Source organism: Fringilla coelebs (genome assembly GCF_963513975.1).
Source record: "Fringilla coelebs genome assembly, chromosome: 2".
Lineage (NCBI taxonomy): Eukaryota > Metazoa > Chordata > Aves > Passeriformes > Fringillidae > Fringilla > Fringilla coelebs.
In genome coordinates this window covers 33,534,419-33,559,333 of record NC_140029.1, presented here as the reverse complement: position 1 = coordinate 33,559,333, position 24,915 = coordinate 33,534,419, and the positions used below count along the sequence as shown (strand labels likewise).

Below are 24,915 nucleotides of genomic sequence, written 5' to 3'. Positions count from 1 at the left end.
TTTGCCATAAGGGAGAGAGACATTTTACTGGGCCAGGTAAAGGGAACGGTTAATGAATCAATTTAATCCAGGTCATCCACTCTCAGCACTGCTTTACCCAAACTGCTTTAATCTCATACAAAGTAAATGCATAAATGCAGTTAGACAAATAATTGTTCTCACACACAAAGAGTCTTTGAAAGTCATAACAAGCATCAGGCTCAGAGGGTTCTCAGGTTTCTTCATGACTATCTGAGTATGCTTTACACAGCTGCCTTGTAACATGAAGTCTGAACAACCAACACTGCCAAAATACCTGTGGTATCTCCACATGGAAGATGCAGCTCTTTAAACCATGACAGTTTTGTCACATCCCTTAGTGAGTTCCTATTTTTTGAGTCTTCTCAGGATTTGTGTTTGCATTATCCCAGTCTGCACAAGCAGCTGCTTCATTTTTGCAACACATGGAATGACATGGAAACAAAACCAATCTTGGCTTTCCCTTGTGGGAGACCCATGACAAAGCCACTCCTCATCATGTTACCCGCTGTGTTACATCTCATTAAAAATGTCCCTCGCTCTGAAGAAATTACATTTCTACACCACCCAAAGCACATGGATAATGTTAGGCCTATTTTATTCTCTAAGGCAACATTCCATTCCCCAATATAAAACTAATCTAGTATTCTTGACATGAACTAACTTTGCACTTACAAAAGAGTGTTATATGTGTATGTATATATAAAAATAGACTTTAAGATAAAAAAGCTGCTAAGCAATTTACAGTAATTACCTATGTACTGACACAGTAAGACACTGGCTTTTCTGTTTTACCAAAAGATATCAAAACTGTGAAGTCTTTGAAAACGTTAACAGCTGGTGAAAATGATTTCTCAAATGGACTGAAAGATTAAAACCTGTGCCACCTAAACCAGTACAGTATAAACAGAAGCAACTAAATACTGATAGCTAGGTTCAAAGCTTAAAGGAGCTGAAGAAATTCATGTGGCTGTGATCATGCCAAATGCTGATAGCGTGTATGTGTACATATTCCTGAGTTAAATGTCCGAAGCAAGTCAATTTAGTCTTCCCCTTCCACTCGTCTCCCTCTGCTCTCCTCCCTTCAAAAACACCTGACAACCAAGCTAAAACATTTTTGAATAAATATCTGAAAATATTAACTCTAATATTAACCTCTAAGCAATTTAGACATTTGTGGAACTTCAGTTGTTCTGTTAATCCCCTCTTGTGTTACAGCTGCTAGTTCTGCTTAACATACATGCAACTGTTCAAAGTACAAATTCAATGTTTTCAATTTGGCACAATAAATATTTATTTCAGAGCCAGGGGTTGTGCTCAGTAACGGAAAATACTCAAACTATCTCAGAGTAATTTACAACAGCACAGTATTTCAGGCATGTTTGCTGAGCATCTGGCAAGAACTCCAAGCATGAGAATGGTTGTAACCTGCCTAATTTAACCTGTTCTCATAGGGCAATGCAGGTGCACAAAGCATCCTTGTGCCCAAGGAATTGAATGAGAGCAGTCAACGTAGGTCCTGTTGCGTGGCTGTGGACAGATTTTTTAGGGCTTAGTATCTACTATGGGTATAAATATCTTGTAAAATTTAAAAGGGCAAAGGGCAAAAATACACCTGTACAACCTGAGGAAGCTTTAACAGGGTCTCTGATGACTACTTTCCTGCTGTATTTTGTGAAGACAGCTGAGCAGAACAAAAACCACATCTGTGAGTCTATTTGTGCAACATCTACAGTGTCACAAGGAACTTAAGGGACTCTGCTGAAGACCTTAATTTGTAGAACAAGCCTCAAAAAAATCAACAGAAATTTTTTTTCTTTTGACACAATGAGATTTTTGTCTTTAATGTTCTTCCAGTATGAACTGCAATGCTGAGCTAGATATATTAACCGTGTTGCTGAGATAAATATGCTTAGGATTGATTATGTCCCAGACTTTCAAAAACACCAGTGGTGTAGATAGCACATTTGCCTTTACCACAATGCTGCTGCCTTAGAGGCCTAGCTCCTGACATGCACAAGATAAGGGTAGCTGAATTTTCTTCCTAACAACATACAGACTCCTTATCCTACCTACTTAAAAATCAGAGATGCTGCATGAAGAAATGAAAGCCTTTCAAGGTTTCTGGTCTATCTTTGTACATTTCATTAAGATCATAAATACCTTTAAAAATAAAATTACAATAAAAAATCCACACCCATCTTTTCCACTGCATACATTTAATATTACTGAGGAGCTAGTTTCCTTGTTTAAAGATAACCTTGAATTTTGACTGGCAATAATATCAATGCATCCCCTAAAACACAAATGCACAGTTCTTAATCATAAATCCCACCATTAAAAAAACCCCAGCCAACCAAAATCTAAGAGACACGCACAGAGACTCTAAGTTATGTATTTGTCATTACCTGATACGAGGGGCAAGGAATTTCAGATGAAGAATGAGATGGGAAATCACTGTAGTTTTCCAAGCAATTCTTTCTACAGAGAGCTATTATGACAGAGAGTAAATCAGACTGGTGACACAGACTTCTTTACAGCTGTTGCCACTTGATGCACACCCAACTGTGGAGCAGTAAATCTTGGAACAGAAGCTCTAGCAAGTAACCAGTGTACAGCAATGCAGGAACAGAGCACATGTTAACCCTGAATACACAGTTTGAAGTGACTCAAGTCCCAGCAAACATTTTTGCCAGAGAAGTCTTCATTCTGCCTGTGAGCAAGCTTTAGTCCAATGAAGACATTAAGACTGGTAGATACCAGTATAGGGCAACTGAGCCCTCTGTAGGCCAACTGATCTGTACCCAGGCAAGAATCTGCTATTCTGATCAAAAGCAAAGCTGCTATTTTATGAAAGGGTAATGGAACTAGTTTAGCCTTACAAATTGGAATTAGCCTGTAAAGCAGTGTGTAGGAACCTAATTTGCCCCCAACCCCATTTGTTAAAAACAAGTCACAAAACAAGCATTGAGCTAGAAATAAATCATTTATTTTAAAACAATACAGGTTAATAAATAGATTAGTTATCAGAAAACTTAATAAATAGCCTTTTATAATTTACACAAGGCAAATACAACATGCCTATAACTATTTTTTAAAAAGCAAAGAGAGTAAGCTTGACTTGTAAGCCATTAACAAATCTATATATACATTATTTGGAAGCTAATAAAATAAACTGTTTTTATGTAATCTGTAGTAACTATATTGCAAGAGCATTGAAGCAACCAAACCTGACATTGTATTTTTGTTGCCAACTACCTTTTCCCTATATCCCATTAGAACTACTTTTTACATTCTGGGAAAAAAAAAAAGGAATATTAAAAAAAAAAAGATAAAAAAAGAGAAAGTTCCACAGTTAAAAAAAAAAGACTTAAAAATACCCTTTTTGTGTAATCTTTTCCAATATTTTCCACTCTATAGAGCAACTGTCTGGGGAGGGATGTGGACATGGAAGGACCCAACACAACCACAAACAATAAAGAAAAGCCAAACTTATTTTCAGCTTTTAAAAAGAAATTTCTTAATCTGTAAAATTTCAACATTGCTGTCTGATACACTGGGGCACTAGTAATGATAACTGTTGACAACATTGGTGCCTAAAACAGTACACATTAGAAATCTACATTCTGTAAGCCCACAGATAGCACCAAAGAATTATTACAAAGATAACAGGTAACAGATAAACATTTGAAAATGCTTGATTTAACAGTAAAATTTCAGTAGTTACACCATCTCAAGACAACCAGGGAATATCTGTAGAATCCTTGATGTCTTATATTTATGAAACAAGAATGTGAGGGGGGGTACAATGTGCAAGCAACTTCCCATTTAAAGCCCCCCCTAATTATTAACCCCAAATTTCTTCAAATACAAACCCTGTATTTTTTAAAAATAAAATGAAAGCTAAACCGTACTTTCAACTGTTTCAACAACTTAATCCAGTGTTTCGATTTTTCAGTGCTAGTTACTTCAGAAAAATACACGTTCTGATAAAATCAATATTATTAATAGGAAGCCTCACTTGTCAAACTGTGGTATGACAGGTTCTTATTAATGTTAGTTGCAGCTCACTAATAAATAGGCTCTATTTACACATACAGAGTCCTGGAAAGTCAATACAGCAGATAACTTGTTTAGATATTTTTCTTTTTTTACAGAAGTACTTGAAGTGTAACAAATGTGGTTTTTTGGTTGTATCAAAAAGGTTTCTATTCTCCTACTGAACATTTGAGGGATTTTTGTGTTTGACACCTAATAGAGATCGTGACTGACAAATGCAAATCCTCCATACACTGAAGGGATAATGATCAAAGAGCTATCCTCAAGTGAGTACCAAGTAAATACGTTTGACAAGTATAAGAGAAGTCAGACATAAGGAGTGAAACACCTTTCCTGTGGATTTGAATGTAATTCAAATGCATTCCACCACTGTAATGAATCCACTTTTTCTATGTGTAGCCTCTCCCACTTCTACTTTGGAATCAGAACTGAAATCCTCTGGCTTGCAGCTATCAATGCATATAACACAATGAGAACAGTGAAAAGGGCAGACCCACGAGGGATGCCAGAGCTCAGGAGACAACTATGCACATTTGCTCCCTGAGATGATGGAACTCGGATATCTGTCTTATTCAAAGTGCTTACTTGTCACAGGGGTGGAAAAAAAAGAGGGAACAGCTAAAATTCAAATTCAGCAATGCCTCCTTTTAAATCAGAAAAGCAACGGGACTAAAAAAGGTAGGACACCTGGAAAGGGGAGGGCGTGGGATGGAGGGGGAAAGAATCCTATCAACAGTGACAACAGAAAATGCTAATACATTTCTAAAGTTAGAACTGAACCAGATCCAGGTACAGCAGAACTTGAAAGAACACTGCTACACACTGAACAAAGTAGCAAAAATAAAGCTTTCAGTTACTTAGCATTCAAGAAGTAAAAGGCTGCAGATATAAATGATGTGCAAGGCCACGAGAATTTCTTTCACCTTATGTGCTGGCTTTTGACGTCTTTGTTTTAAACATCAAGGTTAATTAGACATTTCTAGAAAGCTCATCAGAGATGAGGAGCAGCTGGGGAGAAGAGAAGAAAACTGTGCTGATATTTATCAGTGGTTACAATGGTCAGAGGACCACAGAACATGGTTGCTACTTTATTCTTCCTCTGCATAGTGAGCACTTACCAAGTAAACTTCGTGTGGTGCAGAAAATGTCAAGGTTTAACAGGGCAATCAAGTTCTTCTGAATCTAACATTTACTAATAATTTGCATATGCATCTAACATACTAGGACAGGCACTTTATAAATAATTAAGAATTAATTTTAAAACCAACCAAGACAAACAAATATGGCCAAAGAAGGAGTAAGATGAGACCACAATAATTTCCATTCTGACCTAAAGATTTTCAGAGAAGTCTTCAGAGATTAAAGGCTAATACAAAACCAACATACAACTCATGAACTCTGAAGCTAAATTTTGAAAAGACAACTTGACTGCTTCAGAAAAGAGATAACATTGTTTTTAAAAGTAGGCTAGTACAGGTCTCATAACCTATATGCAATTCCAGGTTCAATCAAAAAAAAAAAAAGGGGAATTAATATGACAAAATATGAATGTTTGCTGAGAACCAAGATGCCATCTTCCAATCAATAATGGACAGATGCTGTTTAACCAGATTTCATAGCCCAATTACCCTCATCTACAATTCTCAGACTTTCTAAAAACCTTGCACAATATTTGAAAATTCATGAAGATGATCTTTTCTCTGCTAGAGCTGCTCCATTTCATTAAGATACCCAGTTACTGTGTGTTGGCCTGCAACAATGTGCATTTCTGCCAACTCAAGAGCCATTCCCTGAAATAAGGAGTTTTAAAACAACCTTGCAAATAACATAGGAGGGCTCTTACTCCCTCAGAACAGTCCTTCAGAACACTAAATCTTTTGGATTCACTTTTGCAATTATTGCTGCCATTAGTAGGGCTTACAGCATTCATTTTAAATGAAAATGGAGGCTGAGTTTTAAGGAAACCTCAATTCAGGTCAACAAAAAACATCACAAGAGCAGACAGTACTACTCCCCACTAATCAACATCCATGGTCCTGTCAGGCAGCTACAAAGTTACATTCATGATTTCTTGATAAAATACTGCCTTGTAATCACATTGGGATTTTCTATTTTCTCAGATGTTCTCATCTAGAGATGTTGAGTTCCACTGTACTCTTCCATTTTTGTACTTAGACAGAAACAAACATTCATTGCTTTTCAAGCTTTCAACTTTTTGACCTATTATGTTTTTGCTACCAAATATAAGTAGAATATGAAATTAACTATTTCATTCTTTAACATATCAATATTCTCTAAATGGTTTAAACTGAGCTGTTTGGAGTCATCCTCATTGTAGCTTAAGCTGTCTGTACTACTTGCCAAAATATTACAACCAAAGTGTTCACATAAGTCTGTGAATTACTGATCTGAATGGATTTCCTTGTCAGTTACCTAAAACTCTCTGAATGCTTTAGTTTTTTCAGTCTTTAACCTCCTTTTCCCACATTACAAGAACATTAGACCATCTTTTCTGAGCTATGATAAATCTCATGCTCCTCTCTCTTTTAAATTACTTTTTTTTTTTAATGGTCTCTATTTATTAGCTGTTCAACAAAATGGTCTCCTGCATTTAGTCACTAAAATAAAGGTATGCTGGACTGATTTCAACACTCCTCTTCCCATTAGGACTATGAGTTTTTCAGAAGCTGTCAAGGCATCCAGGGGTTTCAGTTCAGGTTTGTAAATTCTTCCAAAAACATACGGTCCTTCTAGATGCTTTATGTGTTTAGAATTTGAATATAGTCCAATACTGTAGACAGTGAAATGGAATTATTAAACCAGTATAGGCCATCTGAAACAAATACATTCAAAATTATGCAGTATTTTTTGATTGCAAAGGCACTGAAACAGTTCTGAGCTGCTTACAAATAAGCCACGATGTAGGCAGTAAGCCTGTGCATCATTTCCACATCCTTCACAGTCTTTCTACCTGCTCCCAATTAAAAACTCTCAGATGAATGCAGTATGTCTTAATGTATGTAAGTTACAAAGAAAAATGCATACCTGGACACTACCATGAGCTGATAAGTAATTAGTGAAAGATATTTAAGGGTCCACTGCTCCGTATAGAGAACTCCATTTACAACTCCCTGTGTCTTCACCGCATGGCAGACAAAGTTGCCAAGACAGTCACTAAAAAGAACAAATCTACAGTCCGTGATCCAACCAACATTTGTCTGAGAATTCACAGCCTTGATGGTGAAGACATTGCTATACTGAGATTCACAAATTGTTCCACTTACTTTTCCCCCCTTATTTTAAGATATACATCACTTATGATGAAAGGTATCAGATTGAGTGCATTAGAAACTGATGTCCTCTGCCCACAGAAATGGTACCTCAGAAGTCACAATACAAGCTTTCACACAGGTCTGTCAGAATATTCACAGAGCTTTTCTGATGGACTACCTTTTACAGTGAGGAAATACATCAGTCTCTATGCTGACTCAATTAGTAGTTCCAATTAAGGTCAATTATTGTGTTGACTGGGTTACATGGACAGCTGTTCCTTTGAAACTGGATGGAGGCCTCCAGTTCATTTCACATAGGCCACCAAATTGTCAGAGGGTAGTTACCAACCTGAATCCTAATTGAAATAGTGACCTAGAAATGAACAGCTCTGCATCCTTCCCTGAGCCATCCAGTTTCCCCATAAAAATATTTTAATCTGTCTTCATGTTAGGTTTGTTTAAATCTCCAATGTTGAAGTTGAATTCCTTGAAGACTTGTATAAGAACAATTCCAATAGACACCGTGGTGAATCCACAAGCCATGCCCAAAAAATCTACGACTCCTACATTACTCCATTCCCTGAAAAGGATGGCTGAAGCCAGCAGGACTAGGGTGGTAAACACAACGTAGTAGATGGCACCAAACACAGAGGAGTCAAAACACTCCAGTGCCTTATTGATGTATCTGAACTGAATGATAATGCTACATCCTAATACTGCCAGAAGTACCAGACAGAGGTACAGAGCCCTTTGACTTGATGGGTTATTGTGAAAGATATCTTGAGCAGCCAGCCCAATGCCTTTTGTGCTGGGAACAGTGAAACTGCCCAACAGAGAGCAAATACTGATGTAAACCATAATATTAGTAGGTCCATGAGCTGGAGCTATCCAGAAGATAAGCAGGAGAAGCATTAGCAGCACTATGCAGAGATAACCCACGAAAACTGGAAAACAAAAACAAAACAAGAAAATATCAAGATAAGAACTCTTGGTCTTCTAAAGATTTTAGCAGGCAAATCATGTCCTAGAAGTGACTTTCAGGTACACATCACAATTAAGATTTGCTATTGAAGATAGATCCAAATCACTGAGCTTCCTGAAATATTGGCATCAACAACTGATGATGTTGTCATGTTCTTTGGGAAAAACAAATAACCATGTAGAAAATAACACACTGTGGCACATTTGAAATGGATTTCAGATGGCTATTTAAAAATCTTGTTCTCTTTTTCATTAGGACTATACTCCTTAAAGTCACCTATGACTGACAGAAGGATAACACCTCATTCATAAACAGTTCATTAAAGCACAGTGTGTAGATCCAGCAAAGAGCTTAAACATGAAGTTAGATCTCCTTAAGGTGAGCACATGAGTAGGGACAGTTAGAACAAACATGAGGCCATATTATTTACATTATACAATCAGTACACAGATCAGTGAAAAACATTTCATGCTTTAGAGTTTAAAAAAAATACAGAGCCAATGCTCTTTGTTCAGATTTAAATGGTAAACTCAGACCAAGGTATTTGTTTTCTTGTCTTTGTTTGCAGACTTTTTGAATAGCTGATGTTATTAGGTTTGAGTTTCTCTCACTTCAAGCAAGTACAAGAAAAACAATAGTTGGCAGTTTAGCGCTTAAGCAAGAAAAACAAAAATGGGCCTGGAACATATTAGTACCAGTATGTGTCCTCCAGCAGCTGGTGAGAAAGAACAGGCATTTCAGCATATGTCTCAACAGCCTATTTCTACATACCTTTATTGTGCAAATAAATCTGGGAACATAACTGGTATTTAGGATTAACTTTTAATTAAAAAACCATGAACAAATAAAGGAGAGAAGACAGTATGTTTTCGTTTTTGTATAAAACAACTTAAACTGAGGCCCTAGATTTACACTTTTCATCTCTAAATAGCAAGATACAGTCTTTCATAATGTTATAAAATTACAAGTTCAACTGGCCATTGTTCTGAGCTTGCTGTGCAGGATAATGTTTTCAAAAGTATCCATGTTTTCCTTTCTGCACACACATCCCAGTAAATATGCCAAGTTCTAAGAAGAGCGGGGCATAGTCTTCTTACACAAAACCTGTACTGATCTGCCTCTGTCACATCATGATTTCTTCATAAGTCAATTTCCCTACCTGGTAGAAGTGGTAAGCCTCTTCCTCAAGTGTGCTCCTGCTCAACCTCAGAAAATCATTATGAATTAATGAAAAAACAAACTACCTGGATTTGTAAGCTTCTCTTCAAGCTCAGCCTGAGTCGTTACACTCTCGGACTTCGGGGAATGGATAATGAGAACAACAGACCCAGCACAGCTCAGCAAACATCCCAGCTTGCCAAGAATGTTCAGTTTCTCTTTAAGTAGGTAAGAAGCTAAGATGGACCTTTGAAAAGAGGAAGAAAAACAGAAGTTTGACTACATCCTGTTAATAATGTTTCATTATTAATTATTATTAATTAACAGGTGCTTTGCCATATGAATTTCCCTTTTAAAGGAATATTATCAAATGTTGATGAATTCTCAAAATTTATTTCTGACATCTGAGGAAAGATTTATTCATTTGCAGTTTTACTCCATCCTTGACATCTGACCTTAGGGGAAAAAACCCAAAACAACACAACAAGACAAGACAAAAACCCCCACAAAACTTCTAGCCACAACACCCCAAAAAACAAAACCACACCACCCCCTCAACCCTCTCCCCAAACAACTGAAACCCCCCAAACCAGACATCTGACCCCCGAGGCATCTACCCACTACCAATCTGGTGAGCTGTCACAAAGCCCCATTTTACAGGTGCTAAGCAGTCACGGGATAAAAGTGACCTTTGGTTACAAAGATTCCAGGGCTGGGCTCAGACACTTAGCTGACCAAAGTGAGCAAAATATGTGGCCTAGGATAAAATAATAGGTGGTACTTAAAGCACCATCAGTGTGCTTCATAGTGATAGAGCTAAAGACAGACATGAAGCAATGCCATCTACACTCTGAAGATGATGACCAGTGAAGGCAACAGAAAAATCTCAAGGTAATGCACAGCTTTGTTTTTAAAGACTTGTGCTTTTTCACTGCAGTATTTCCACACCTGTAGTTCATCTATTCACAAAACATTAGTTACATATTAAACTCCTTAAACTCACTGCCTTTTCTGTGCCTCCCACAAAAATAACTTCTAAGACGCTGGGGGCATGCATGTGCAAGGAACTCCCTTGAGTTTTCCTCCTTGGAAAGAGGCCAGATCCAATGAAATGAAATCAGCATCAATAAACACACGTGGGCTGTGGATAGCTGGGTAGAGAAAGACTGTGAGACAAAAGGAAAGATCTACATAGTAAGGGAACTGTGAAAAAGAGAATAGGCAGAAAAGTCCAGAACAATCACAGAAAAGGGAAGAAAAAAATGTTTATCTGTTCCAAATCATAGTAAGAGCTAAAAGCAGAAGATACTCAGGAAAACCCATCTTCACTGCCTTCCCACAGCCATGCTTTCCCGGGGAAAACAGGAATAGATGGCATTGTAACACATGATGTACAGCCATAAGCCTGACATGTCTCAGTGGACCTCCAGTGAGCACTGAGTCCATCTGACATTTTTTTATGCAGTAATGACATCCAGATAAGAACAAGAAAAGCAAACTCTTACCCAAATGGAACGCCAAGAGCTCCCAAGGGCGTCACTAGCACAGTTGGGACTGCAGTGTAGGCCAAGAAATTCCCTATTTGACCCAGTGCCACTGTCAAGAGAGCCAGAAATAAGCCTTTAAACCCCTTTGTAAAAATAAGTAATCAAAACTTGCCCAATACTGTTTGTGAAAGACTGACCTAACTGGAAAACAGATGTTACAATTTGCTTAGTTCTGTTAATTTTGCACATAATCAAAATGACTGGAAATTTTCTATAGTTTTGTATTTGTTAATACAGGATTTATATTTGTCACGCGAGAATATCCAAGTGGGCACAGTAAGTAATCTCATTTGTAACTTCTCTTAGTTAAATATAAATAAAACTATGAATTAGAAACTGTCATGGATTATAATCTCAGTATTACACTCAAATATTTGTATGAGGAGGGGTAAAAGTATATATAATCCATGGTTTCATCTTTAGAATGCGCATTCATGTAAAACAAATGTACTTGATTATAGTTGCTAACAGCAGTGTTAGTTTTTTGGGGGAAATAAAGACAGTGCTGAGGAATCTTCTACTGAAACACTAAACACATGCATAAGGGCTCTTCAATATACTACATCAACTTTTAATAACACTGTGTAACACCCAAAGTCATTCCTGACAACTGTAAAAAGAACATGCCTGACAAGACACAGTAACAGCCTCAACCTTATTTTTCTTTCCTCAAGTAAAAGCAAATTCCAAGATATACCACAGTATTGCACATCACAGCTGTGATAACAGTTAATGTGTTCAAATTTTCAGTTAAAAAATAAAAGCTAGATGGTTTTGCAAGTGCTGGCAAGTTTATAATAGGTCAACATACTTGCACAGTTACAGAGTCTGTGGTAACTGGCAAGAAGCTTGAGATTGAGCACAAATTACATACAGCTCAAATTTCCAGTTGCTGTTAAAAGCCATTATCAGCATTTAAAAACATTTCAAGAATCCAAGATGTCTTTATGCTCAGGCTGGCACTGCCCTCAACTATCAAATATCATTACTATCATCCAATTTTTTACATCTGCAAAGCACTCTGCAAACATTAATTAATTTACCAATTTAGCTCACATTATCAGTAGAGCTGAAGACCTGTGTAACCTACAGGAAATCTGAAGGAGATAAAAAAACTTGCAAAACTGCAGAGTGTGGAAAAATTATACTAATTAAATTCACTGAGGCTTTCTCTATGTGCGAGAGTGAGACAGAGAAATTGATGAGCAGCAGCATTCTGAAGGCACAAGAGACAGTGGTGATGTCCCTCTCCCTGGGAACAGAGTAACTCAGTTATCAGCCTCAGGCTGTTTGGAGATCTATGCAGCAACTCTGGCATTATCTTCAAGGCATCTGAAGGCATTGGGGCAGATCTTGGATGGAGAATGGTGCACAGCTGGCACTCTGCATTTCTGCAGATTACACATATTTCCAAATGACTCGGACAAAAGGTTGCTTTTTTGGAGGTCAGGTGTCTGAACTTTCTGTTGGTAGAACTCTTAACAGATTGCACCAACATCAATCCACAAAGTAGATTTCTGAAGCTTCAGTCAAATGGAACATATTTGTTAGGCAACTGAACTTACTGGAGATTTTCCATACCACCATGTAGCAGTAACCAGTAGTAGTAACGGTCTCTTACCACCACAAACGACAGACCAGGACTAGTTAACACCAATTAAAAAAAGAATCTCAGTGATTGTTACCATCTACCCAATTCTGAGGACCTATCCAGGTAGGCTGCCAAACTATCCAGTCCTTTCTGAACAGAAATTCCTCAGTGCTGTAAGTCAAGACATGGCTTCAGTTCTTGAAGGCACACCAAGCTTTTAATATGATAAACAAGTACCAGTACCCTCCAAGTTACTGCAACACAAAACCTGATGCAAACTGGCATGTCTCCATTAGCAAGGAGACCAGGAGTAGACCTGAACAGCAAAAGATATCTATTCTAGGCATGTCAGGGGCTTTATTTCAGACAAACTTCAGCCTGCTCCCACTAACTTAAAGTCTATTTGCAGCTCACATGCATCAAGCACATTAAGTATGTTCCCAGAATTCATCTTCCAACCTAGTTTCATTTAAAAGACCAGGTCAGGAGCCCCAACTCTGCTATGAAATGTGAAATACAGCTCAATCTGTGGTGACAAACAGGAGATGCATTTCACAAGTGTACTCCCCATCTATAATACACTAATGCAGATGTTTTCACTGTAAGAACCAGACACATCACTTCTGCTATCAAAACCTCCACTGAAACTAATTAATTAGCCAATTAATTAGTTTAATGCTCATTGAAATACCTGTACACATGCTGCAATCACTCTTTTGACTACAGAGTAAGGAATAGTCCCTTAGCAGAATCTGCAGCCCTTCCTCTGAAGTCTTCAGTAATCCAGTGGATCCCAGGGCCCCCAAATGGTTGGGCAGCATTATGCTGAGTCAGCATGCCAACACAGAAACACTTATTCACCATCTGAACAAATACCATGAGAACAAGTTGACAGAGTTTATGTGGTTTTTGTTATTCATCCAACTTCCAAATTCTCTGCTTGAGAAAATGATGTCAGCTGTTATCATTTCACCCAGATAACTGGGGCCATTGCTAATTCCACAAGTAACACCTCTCCCCACACAGCACCTTTCTCTGCATCCCATAGGTGCCTACCTGGCCCTTGCTATTGCTGTTTGTGACTGTGGTGCCATTCTGAGTCTGTAATAGCCACAAACAACTCTTCTTGCTCAGTTCCTCAGTAAAGCTACTGAGGTTTTGTTTTGAAATACCTGCATGTAGCTACTGGAAAAAAGCCAACTGATGCCATTCCGTTCAGCTGTTTCGCCTTCTTTCAATTTAGTCAGCTCTTTTAAGCATGAAATTGTTTTCTCTGATTCACCAAGATAAGGCCTGTAATAAAACTTCCCTTTTTTAACTCCTTCTGCTTAGAGATTACAGATGGGAGCCTCAGGAGTGATAAACAGTGACTGATGCACAGATTTACGTTTACTTAGGCAGTAGTGATCCTGTCAGGGGAGGAAGCTGTCAAAGAACTACTTAAACTCAGGTTAAATCAGCTGAGAACTTTTCTTCTGAAGCTCTGTTGGCTTCCACACTTGCTGTGATCTTTGTCCTTCAATGGGATCTGTTGGTTTTCATTCCTTTTGCATAGCTTTAAGACAGCAAAACCAGAAGTCAGAGACCTACCTTGCTGCCACAAAACCAGGGGCACAACTGGACTCATATACTTCTCAGAAACAGCATCAAAACTTTCCAAATAATTCATAAAAGGCTGGATTAGAATCTAAAAGTGGTGTATGATTCTAAGCTTGTGGATAGAACCAGGGCTTATGTAAGAGGAGAAAGCTAGTTGCTCCCCATGCTCCAGATTCACATCAGAGAGTGAACTTGGTGCTAGCAGAGTTACAAAGATATTAAGGGTAAAATTACACTGATCTCATATCAGCACCACAGAAGGCTCTGCATTAATCTTGCCGATTAAAAGCAAACTGAAACTGTATCTGTTGAACAAGAAACCAAAAGAATTTTGGGGTTTTTTTTTAATGAGGCTGGTTAAATGCTTTCTGATCTAAAACATAACATGTGCTCAATGAAGCCTTTTGTAAAGAGCAAAAATTTTTAATTCAGCTTTGGCTTTTATTAAAAACTGAGCTGGCCACTGCAATATGGAGACACAAACCAAGCAGGAACCCAGAGTCAGAGCTGGGTTCCTGCATGTGGCTGCCAAGGGCTGCAAGTACCAAATGGTTTGGAAATGTGGAAAGATGGCTGACTCATGTTTGTCCCAGCTCTTTGCCTCTGCAAACACCACCAGGCATGGTAGCCATGGTAAGAGTTTACTAAAAGTGGAATATTTCTGGGGATGGAAATTTCATGACAAGGAAGTGTAAGATTCAAGATGAAAACCCAAATTTCCTGATGTCTCCTATCACCATCTAAGCAAAGCTGTCTTTAAAAAAAAACCAACTTTTTAAGATACTTACTTGCAATAGTGCCGGACCACCATACTATATCAGTTAAGTATGAAGTACCTGGAAGTATAGGAAAATGTATTAGAAAAATATGAAATCACAATATTGGAACTATGAAACAACAGTCTCAGTTATTAAAGACCTTAATCTTAAATCTATTCTTCAAGGCAACTGAATCTGAGATTAAAAAAAAATAACCAAAGAGAACAGTTTTGGACTTGGCTTATTTCCAAGTAAGACCTTCTTAAGACAATGTGCTAGTCAGAAGTTCTGGTTTCCAGTTTGAAGTACCACCTCTGTGACACTAATGCAGTATTGTGTAGAAAAGCATCCAAAATGTCACCAACTGCTTCTGAGGGTGACATTTAAACATAAAATTAGAACCACTTCTAGAACTGTAAACCTATGGAAACAGACCATAAATTGGCTCAGTTAGTTTGCTAATACAACCTCAGTGAAATTGTATCAGAAAAATTGTAGCTGAGAAATTGTTTTGGCAGTTTTGGCACACAGGTTTGGCAAGACCATTGCATCGCCCAATCCTCCTGTATTTAAACATTGGAAAGTGCTACAACTGAAGCCTCTGAATTCCTAACATAGTTCACTGTTTTAATGAGGAGTAAAAACTCTGCATCGTCCTTAGTGCCTCCCAAACTGGAGGGTGATTATTTTCACTGTCAGATTATAAACTCTTGCCTTAGGACGTGCTCAGGTAGAGCCTGTGCACCACAGAAGTTCTGCTTCTGCAGAACATCAAGGCTCATGACCACTTCCTAAACGAAAGCATGGCCTTCTCTGAGCACAGCCTTGGCACCAAGTCATGCTCCTGTGTTTTGCTCCTCTTTCTAGCAATACACTGCAGTCATTGGGGAAGATGCCCTCTCCCAAAAGCTGCTGGAGTAGTAGGCAATATTGTACCTACTCTGAAATCCCAAATGGAAGAAAAAACAGCCATCACTAACTCTGGAGACATATAAAGTATTAAGCACTTGGAAATCACACTATACAATTAATTGAAAAGAGATGAAATATGACTAATGAAAATGGCCAGCTTTAGAGTGGGCGTAGTAATTTTTTAGACTTTTGTTATTGCATATAAAATAAAAACACTTTTGGGGGCAGAAATTATAGAAAATATTGACTCAAGTAAGGTAACTTTGCAAAATATTTGTCACCCACTGCTGTTTCTAACTAGACAAGAATTGCTAATTACATCAATACTATATTATTGATTCAAGAGAGAAGACAGAAGAGACTTGAAGTGCCTCCTTGTTAATTATACAGCACCTGCTGAAGACAATGGAAAGAAGACATCATTTGACACTGGCCATCTCAGACTCACAGCTCCAAGTGCTAGATTCAGGGCAGATCCCTACTGCTTCGCAACACGAAATAAAGAGAAACCTAGGGTATTTTCCTGGATGCCTCCTCACCAAGCATGCCAACAGAAAGAACTACAAAAGGCTCAGCAAGATGCACAAACACCAGTAATATCTTCAAAACAGGAAGTTTTACAGCTGCTAGCACTGAGAAAACAGGTACACGCCCATCACTCAACCTAGTGCTCCACTGAAAGCTCTTCAGGAGTAAGTACACTCTAAATGGAAACTTCCTCCAGCTGCCTTGGGTTGCAAAATTATTATTTTTCTCTTGTGTTTTCTCATTGTTTCCCTTACAAAAAAAAAAAGGTTTGTGTTTATGATGCAAATGTGATCTCTCTGTGGACAATCAAAATGGGTTACAGCCATCTTGGAGAGAAAGGGAGACTATGCTTGCAAAACAAAAGTTTGTCTGATGCCTTTAGACGTAAGGTCATTGCAGAAAAAGAAAAAAACTTTTTAGATCAGGCTGCCAGGTTGTAGTAACATAGTTCCAAGCTTGCTCTGCTCCACTGCATTCACCCTGAACATGCTAGATGCAGCAGGCAATGGAAATGCAAATACAAATATATATATATATATATCTGTATATTATATGTATGTGTACATATACGTACATATTTACATACATGCAATGTATACACAGAAAATACCTTGTCCTGGAACTAAAAAGGATTTTTCATCAAAAAGAGTTCCTAGAACTTATGGACACATGCTCATACACAGATACCATCACCTACAAAAACAAATGGCTATTGACCACAGTAATACAATTCAAAGGCATGATGCAACCTGCATTTACAGTCTTCCCCTTACATAAAAGTATGATACTAAAAACAAATAAAGAAATGTTTTAAAATTGCATTTTCCTATGTTCAAAGCATGAAGATGCAACTAGCACATGCCATTCAGCTGCATGCTTTGGGGAGCTCAAATTTCAAAACAAAATTCAGAAGATCTTCACACTTGTGAATTTACAGCTTTGTTTTGGCTAAACTGTCTAGACAACACAGTCAGTTCCTGAATATGTTCACCTCAGGAAATAATAATGAGGCATGGGATTTCAATATGAAAAATATAAGAAATAAATTATTTTATGTTACTGGTCTGTCTCTTCTCAAGTGGAAACTACATGACTGATAAAACTTGCGTGTGTCTTCGGAAGCGCTGGAATAAACAAGCAACAAGATGTGCTGGTACTGTTCATGGCAGGACTCTATCTAAGCCACAAGCACATGAAAAAGAAGAACCTGTGTACGGGCAGGAGCGCAGACAGCACCCAAGTGCCCAGTGCTGTGTTTCAGGGTGACAGACCAGCGCGCACATCAGGGAGCTGTTGCTGATGCGCAGTTAACCACGGCTCGCTGCTCTCCAGCGCCGATCCACCCTGACTGACCCCCACCTGCCGCCTCTCCGCTCATTGATCACCTCCCCAGCGCCTCCAGCCAGCCATGGACCTCTGCTGTCAAACACGCTTGCTTAGGTGACAAACTGAAGCCGGCTCCCCGCTCCAGACGCCGGGAAGGTGTCCCGCCCACCAGGCAGCCCGGCCGCCCCCCGACCCAGGCTCCGGCCCAGCCGAGGGTGCCCGTTCTCCTCGCCCGGGTCCCGGGGCAGCCCTGCCGCCCTCAGCTCCGGGCCGGCCGCCGCCGCAGCGCGGGGAAGGGCTGCGGGCGAGAGAGAGAGGGAGAGAGGGAGGGAGCGGCCCCGCGGGTGGCCGGGCCGCCCCGGGCGGGGGCAGCCGTCCCGCACGGGGCCGGGGCTGAGGCCCCGCACACCTGGGAGGGTACCGGGGGGTCGCGGGGTGCGGAGGAAGGCCGGGAAGCCCCGGGAGCGGCGCTCCCACCCGCGGCCACCGCAGCGCCGGGCCCCTACCTCTCCCGCGGGCCCGCACGATCCCCTTCTTCTGCAGGACGAAGGTGGAGCCGTTCACCAGGCTGGAGACCACGGCCACGCTCAAGCCCAGCGACACGGCGGCGGGGCCGGGGCTCTGCGCTGCCCCCTCGCCCGCTGCCGCACCGACCGCCATCCGCATGGCCCCGCCGAGAGCTGCAGGCGCGGCGGCTGCCCGGGCCCAGCGCTCCCGGCAGCGGCTCTGCGCCGGGACCCGCCCTGCGCTGCGCTGCGCCGCGCCGGGGGCGGCTCCGGGCGGCAGCGGCGGCAGCCGCGGCTCCTGGCGAGCGTCCCGCCGGGGACGGCAGCAGGGTGACGTCATGGCCGCCCTGCCCCGACGGCCGGTCCGGCAGCGCGGCTCCGTGCCGCCCTTGGCCGCCCCCGCACCGCGCCGAGCCAGCCCGCCCCGCTGCCGCTGCTCTCGGGGGTCCCCGGCGGGGGCAGATACCGGGGAGAAGCTCTGAGCTGCGAACCTTCATGGGCAGAGGGTGCGGGACGACGTGTAGGGGGATGCGGAGACCAGGGGGATGTGGAGAAATGTGCACAGGGATGAGGAAGGAGAGGAGGATAACAGCAGGGCGGAAAGACAGAGGGATGCGAGAAGACGTGCAGAGGGAAATGTTGTGCAGGGCAGACGAGCCCCACCGGGTCAGAGTTTCAGGTGTGGGTGTAGCGCTTCTTTCCAGCGCTCTCGCTTTCCCGTGGGGTTTCTAAAATTCACGTTGGCTTCCCGGTCCGACAGCATGGGATGTTGCGACGGCAGGGCCAGGCGGGGATCAAGGCTGCCATTGCAGCCGCCACCGTGACCTGGAGCTGCCGCTCCATCCACCCTGCCAGGTCAATGTGAGGGGCAGAGCCGGACAATCAGCCAGGCACTGTGTGGCTACACGCTGGGCAAGCTTGGCCTCTGCCGGGAGTCACGCACATTGCCTGAAAACTGGGGGATCCGTAATCCCTCCTTCAATAAATCCAATAATCCACTTTTACCTCCAGGAAAAAGTTCACTCTCTTCTAATGGCACAGAGCAACGTCAGATGCTCACATTTATGAACCTCCTCTCTCAGCTATCATTCAGCATCTTCCAGGTGCTGGGAGGGCGAGAAGAGAAGCCATCCTGCCATTGCAGAGAAGGGCTGGAGATCCCTCTGGCAGCAATACAGCTGGGCCATCACAGGGCCACTTCTCTTTGAGAGATCTCAGTCTCTCAAAGATGAAGTGCTGAGCTGAAAGTAATCTTCCTTGCTCAGCAAAATATTTTGTAGCAGGTATCTCACTGCAGTTCGTACTATTTCCAGATATATGTTGAAATAAATCAATCCATAATGGATTCCTGTTGCAACATCGGTCTAAGGAAATGAGCTATGGTATCTTGGCTTAATATAAATGAAAGTGGACATTTTTGTAATTTTTAGCAATTGGGCATGGTTCTTCGCACATATTTTGGCATTTTCAGGAAATACGAGTTTAGAAAAGAGGCAAGCTCCTGGAAATATTTCTCTTGTCTGCATATTTCTTAGTTTGCCTACACTGCTTGAGGCAGTTGTCCTAGGAAGGCACAGAACACTGTAATGATTTTTTAAGCTTTAATGGCAAGACATGTAATGCTTACTGCAGTAGTGCCCATATTTTCACCGAGGTTGTTTCATCAGGTCACTGTATCAATCCTGAATGTGATGGAAGAGAGGATTCATGCTTGTGCGACTCACAAGACCTGCAAAATGAGTACACAGGAGGTGGAAGAACAGTTATCCATAGCAACCATTGGAAACAAAGATAGAGGTGAAGACAAATACAGGCTAATTATAAATATCCATTTCTGATCTATATACAGCCTAGTAACATGTACAGAAAAATTTATTACAGGAAATAATTTATGCTTGCACAGTGGAAAAATGATATATATTTAACAGCCTTTGCATCTAATTATCAGGCAAGTTTCTAAACACAGCTCAAACCTGGCCAGTTTTTATACTCAAAATCTCTCTCTGGTGTGGTTGAACCAAGACAAAAGCAGGTACCAGAAATCTCAAATTCATTTCACTCCAGCCCACTCCAACCATGTCATTTTAATATCTTACTTATAAATCTAATACCCTGCTTATAAATCTTATATATGCCTTTCTAAAGTATGTATTTGGATAGGTAGTTCTAACATACTTAATCTGCCTTATTCAGTAGTTACTCTTGCACTTGCCATATAATAGGTATAGTGTTCCTATGGATTAGTCATAGACTAAAATAATGTGTGCAGCAGTGCTAAATATTAAATTTGAAAATATCGTGAAAAACAGCCTGAATTCACCCAATACCTGCATTATTAATTTTACAAGTGATTTGGACCAAGACATAAAAGTACCTCAATGAAAACAGCTGTTACCATTATTCGAATGGAAATAAGATGACCTGTTTTTAACTATTACATATATGGCACATATAAACTCCTTAGGTCCATCTAGTCTTCTGGGGCTTAGTTTCATTGTGATAGCATCATTCCTCGTGCCCAAGCTGTGTTATCATGTATTGCAAAATAACAGGCTTTGGGTTACTTTGGCTTTGACCTTGCAATGCTCAGTGTTACTGATGCCATATCAGCCCAATGTCTCACGAACACACAAATTGCAGAGGAGGAACCTCGGATTCATGTGACATTTCCTCCAAGAAGCTCTGCTCCCCTCCATTAGCATGCGTATTTAGGGTCAGCCAAGAGGTAGAAGGAGTATTTGTTAAACTTTTGTAAGTTTCTTGTCCAAAGGAGGGGATGAATGATTGAGGTAAGCTGGAGTTTGAAGTGAGTAAGCAAAGTTGGTAGAAGTTACACCATTTTTTTTGCAGGGTCAATGGACCTTTTCTGATTAGGATGTTTTTTCCCCTGATCTTAGGGGAAGAAAAATGCTTGTGCCTGATATAAAGGAATTGATTGCTTCCTTTGTAATGCTTTGGATTCCTCTGTTATGTTTGGTTTATGTACAAAAAAGATTTTTTTTTTAAATTAGATCAGTTGTTGGGCTGTTTTATCAAGGGTAGAGGAAAATCAGATAATTCTGTATCTGGCATAGAATGAAAATAGAGTAACTGAGCCCAGAAGATAATCTGAAAGTCCTTATAAAATAGCTGGGAGAGCAGGGTGGAAGTTTACCAACAGCTCAATCAGACCCTGAAGCAACAGCAGTAAATCTCCTTGGCAGAAGCACTATAAAGATCCACTGTGCCAGCAATGGAAGCAGTGAGAACTGAGATTGCAAACTAAACAGCAAGAAGACAGCAGCAATCCCACTTTTCTAGCTCTTGAGAAGCAATGACCAAAGTAAGGGCAGTTATATGAAGACTTGTGTAATGTTCCACTGAACCTAGGCCAGAAAAAAACCCTAAAATCCTTTATAGGCAGCCTTGATCAGTTGCTAGGAGTATAAAAAGTGGCTTTGGTATTAGTGGGACATCAGTGGTACAGGTGGTCCTGCTTTGGAAAGAAAGGGAAGGGACTTGAACCTTTGTTGCAGTCCAGCCCTTCATTTGCTATGGGCATCCATACGTATGGATGGGAGAATGAATGGAAGCCTGCTGAAAGGTATTGCTCTGCAAAGATGGGTCCTGTCAGCTTTTTGGCTCTCTTTTTCATTAACAAGGACTTCATTGAGTCTTTGGGCCCAGATTTGGGCTTTTAAAGTCCAGAGTGTTCTTTGTGAAGTGAAATTGTAGCGCTGAGTTCTACTGCACTGTTGACAATGGCCACAAGACTGGCTCCTCTGCAGCTGGAACGAAAAATTAAGCTCAGCCTTGATGTCTGAATTTGACTGTCAAGGACTGCAATGAAATGTTGCCTTCTCTCTGCAATACTGAGCTCACACAAGCTTCTGTGGTGTCTGTCCTATGGATTACAAGAGGAAGGGTAGCCCTTGGCATACACCAGCTCTCTTCAAGGACAGAACAAGAGGCTGCAAATCAAGGCAACTCAGTGCAGTCTTATGCAGAAAAGTGAGGGGAGGTTTCATTTTTCAAAGGGTCCAAGGCTGGTGCAAGGAAGCTTGTTAGTGATGTGCAGGTCTGGTCTGAATGAGCAGTGAAGGCTTGCTGCCACTTTTGCCCATGGAAAATGACATCTCTGCTAAATGACAGTGGCCACACATAGTGCTGGGGGTTTGGAGAATTTCAGCATCCTGAAAAGGTGGTGCAAGACTGATTTTAAGTTATTGACACAGGAAGTGCGGCAAGACTACTGCAAACAGACCATAGCATTTCAGCTTTTCTGCAAGGAAAACAGATCTCTTCAGAGAGAACCTGTCCTTCATGCAGCAGGCAGAAGTGAGATAGCTAGTTCTGATAAGTGTGCATGATCATGCCGCAGAGGATCCACACTAATTAACATCATGTTTGCTCACATTTACTCTGCAGAATGACTAGGGAATGCAGAAGAAAGCAGAGATTTCCCAGTTAATCCTGGAGCAGATGTTATAGTTCACCTACGTGAATTGCAAACTCTGACCAGGACATTCTTTTCTATGCTGATTTCCCAAAGTTGATTACAAAATCTTAATGTGATGAGTATAGTATGTGAAGATCCAGCTCCCTTTCCTTCTGTATTAGGAGTGTGGAAAAAACCCAGCACAGTATTTTAGCAAGAGCCTTTAGAACATGTCTTCCACGGCATGGTCATCACAATTATCCTAATGTCCACCCTCCCCTGGCTTTATTGCAATCCTCTCATGTGAAGAATTTTCCTGTCTTTCCCATACCTTGTCTGTTAAATAGACATACTAATCTTCTGTTTGAGATAAAAGGAGTTCTGGCTTGTGATTCAGACTTGCAGATGTTGTCTGTATGTTATCTTAAGCTTTGACATGGTGATCTTTTTTGCTTCATAAGCTGCATACCTAAATAGAGCATAGTAATAATTGAATTACCTGTGGTCTACCTGTGGTTACAGGAAGTCTCTTCCTGTTAAACTGGCCAGCTTCTGAATTCCATGAGTGAAGACTCCAAGGATACACCTTGGAGTTTTGAAGAATTACAATTTTCTCAAGTGAGGAACATGGTAGGCACTCCTATTAATCAAGTAAACTCACTCGTCAGACTTGCTGGGTAGTTCCAACAATGTATGTATGGATTTTCTACTACATTGTTCTTCAGCAAAACATCTTTTCTAGCAAAGACCTCAAGGAATATTGCAACCAGCTGGCTGTTCAGAGATCAATCTTTGTACCCTTAAGCGCATATTCTGCTCTGAAGCTGGAATGTCATGATAAATTTTATTTTTATGTGGGTGCTTTTGAATGGGGTTTCACTGTTCAATATTGTTGGAAAACTGAAAATGTATTGCAGTGTATCTGAACTGGATTTTTTTCTTCAAACCAAACAATAGGATACCATGAAAATAGCCCCTATTTAACTACTTTCCTCTTGAAGCTTCACTTTCAACTGACAATGCATTTGCAAACTGTAAAGCCATTGTGCTCCTGGGACCCAGTTATTTAGTTCCAGGTGCTTATGGTATGCCACCATAGCAATATATTCTATTTACTAAATATGTACCTTGCCAGCAGCAAAGCTACATCTGCAACCTCGCTCATCATTACCTCTGAGCACAAAGAAGCAGTCTGTCTGCTCTGGGAGAACAATGCTGAGATGCTGGGATCTCCAACTAATGGCCTAAACAAAGTTCTAGCTGAAGAAATCATGATAGGCTAATGCAAACTGCTTCTAGGGAGAGTCTACCAGACAGTGCATGTTGGAAGAAGGCTTTCTATGATCAGGCAGCTGAAGACACAGCTACTGCAGTAATTAATATTTGTTGTGGTTTACCCCCATCCAGCAACAAAGAACCACATAGCCAGGGTGGGAAAGAGAATCAGAAGAGCAAAAGTGAGAAAACTCATGGGCTGAGATAAGGAAGTTTAATGGGATAGAAAAGGAAGAAAATTATTATTGATGATGATTATGGTGAGGATAATATCTAGAAGAGGTGCTGCAATTGCTCACCCCTCGCTGTCCAATGCCCAGTCATGTCCTGAGCAGAGATCCTGGGCCAGCTCTCCCCAGCAGTTTATATGCTGAGCATGTTGCCCTGTGGTATGGGATATCCCTGGGCCAGTTTAGAGCAGCTGTCCCAGCTGTATCCCCACACAACTTCTTGTGCCCCTCCAGCCTTCTTACTGTCAGTGCATGAGAAGCTGAAAATTCCTTGATTTAGTATCAATATTACTTAGCAAGAACTAAAAAGCTGGTGTGTTATCAACATTATTCTCATGCTAAATTCAAAACACAACACTTTGCCAGCTGCTAAAAAGATGAATAATTCTATCCCAGCAGAAACCAGGACAGTATTTAATATATATTTAAAATAGAGTTTAATATATAAAACATCTGGTTAAAGAGTTGTAATGAAAGCCAGCTTTTGTAGTTATTGACCTATGCTGGAAGAAAACCATTTGGCATGAGGTTAATCTCACCATGCTCAGCAGATGCTTAGTGTTGTGCCACAATCATTGCACATGCTGATCTGCACCTTTTAAAAAGACAAGGCTGTAGTCATTTGTATTAAAGGTAGCATCAAGATCTCAGTCAAGGTCAGAATGGTATTGTCACCTTCTAGGGAAATTTATCTTCTCTAAATCCTGTCAGTGTCCATGCTGAAAAGTCATTTTTTG

General features: G+C 40.7%; 1 protein-coding gene across 1 annotated transcript; it reads right to left on the bottom strand.

Moving 5' to 3' along the window:
• Window positions 1–2,996: 2,996 nt before the first annotated feature.
• Window positions 2,997–18,462, bottom strand: NIPA1 (NIPA magnesium transporter 1). The gene is made up of 5 exons (XM_084224179.1): window positions 18,257–18,462; window positions 15,015–15,062; window positions 10,995–11,085; window positions 9,576–9,736; window positions 2,997–8,293 (listed from the first exon to the last, which is right to left on the bottom strand). The coding sequence occupies exons 1-5, from the start codon at window positions 18,414–18,416 to the stop codon at window positions 7,782–7,784; spliced, it is 972 nt and encodes a 323-aa protein (XP_084080305.1). The 5' UTR covers window positions 18,417–18,462; the 3' UTR covers window positions 2,997–7,781.
• Window positions 18,463–24,915: the final 6,453 nt, after the last annotated feature.

Bases quoted from the DNA above. Each gene is read 5' to 3' on its own strand.
- NIPA1 (XM_084224179.1), bottom strand. From the start codon at position 18,416: ATGCGGATGGCGGTCGGTGCGGCAGCGGGCGAGGGGGCAGCGCAGAGC. The intron at 15,063-18,256 runs GTAGGGGCCCGG...CTATACTTCCAG, and splicing joins CGTGCGGGCCCGCGGGAGAG to GTACTTCATACTTAACTGAT. The intron at 8,294-9,575 runs GTAGTTTGTTTT...TTTGTTTTCCAG, and splicing joins AGAGAAGCTTACAAATCCAG to TTTTCGTGGGTTATCTCTGC.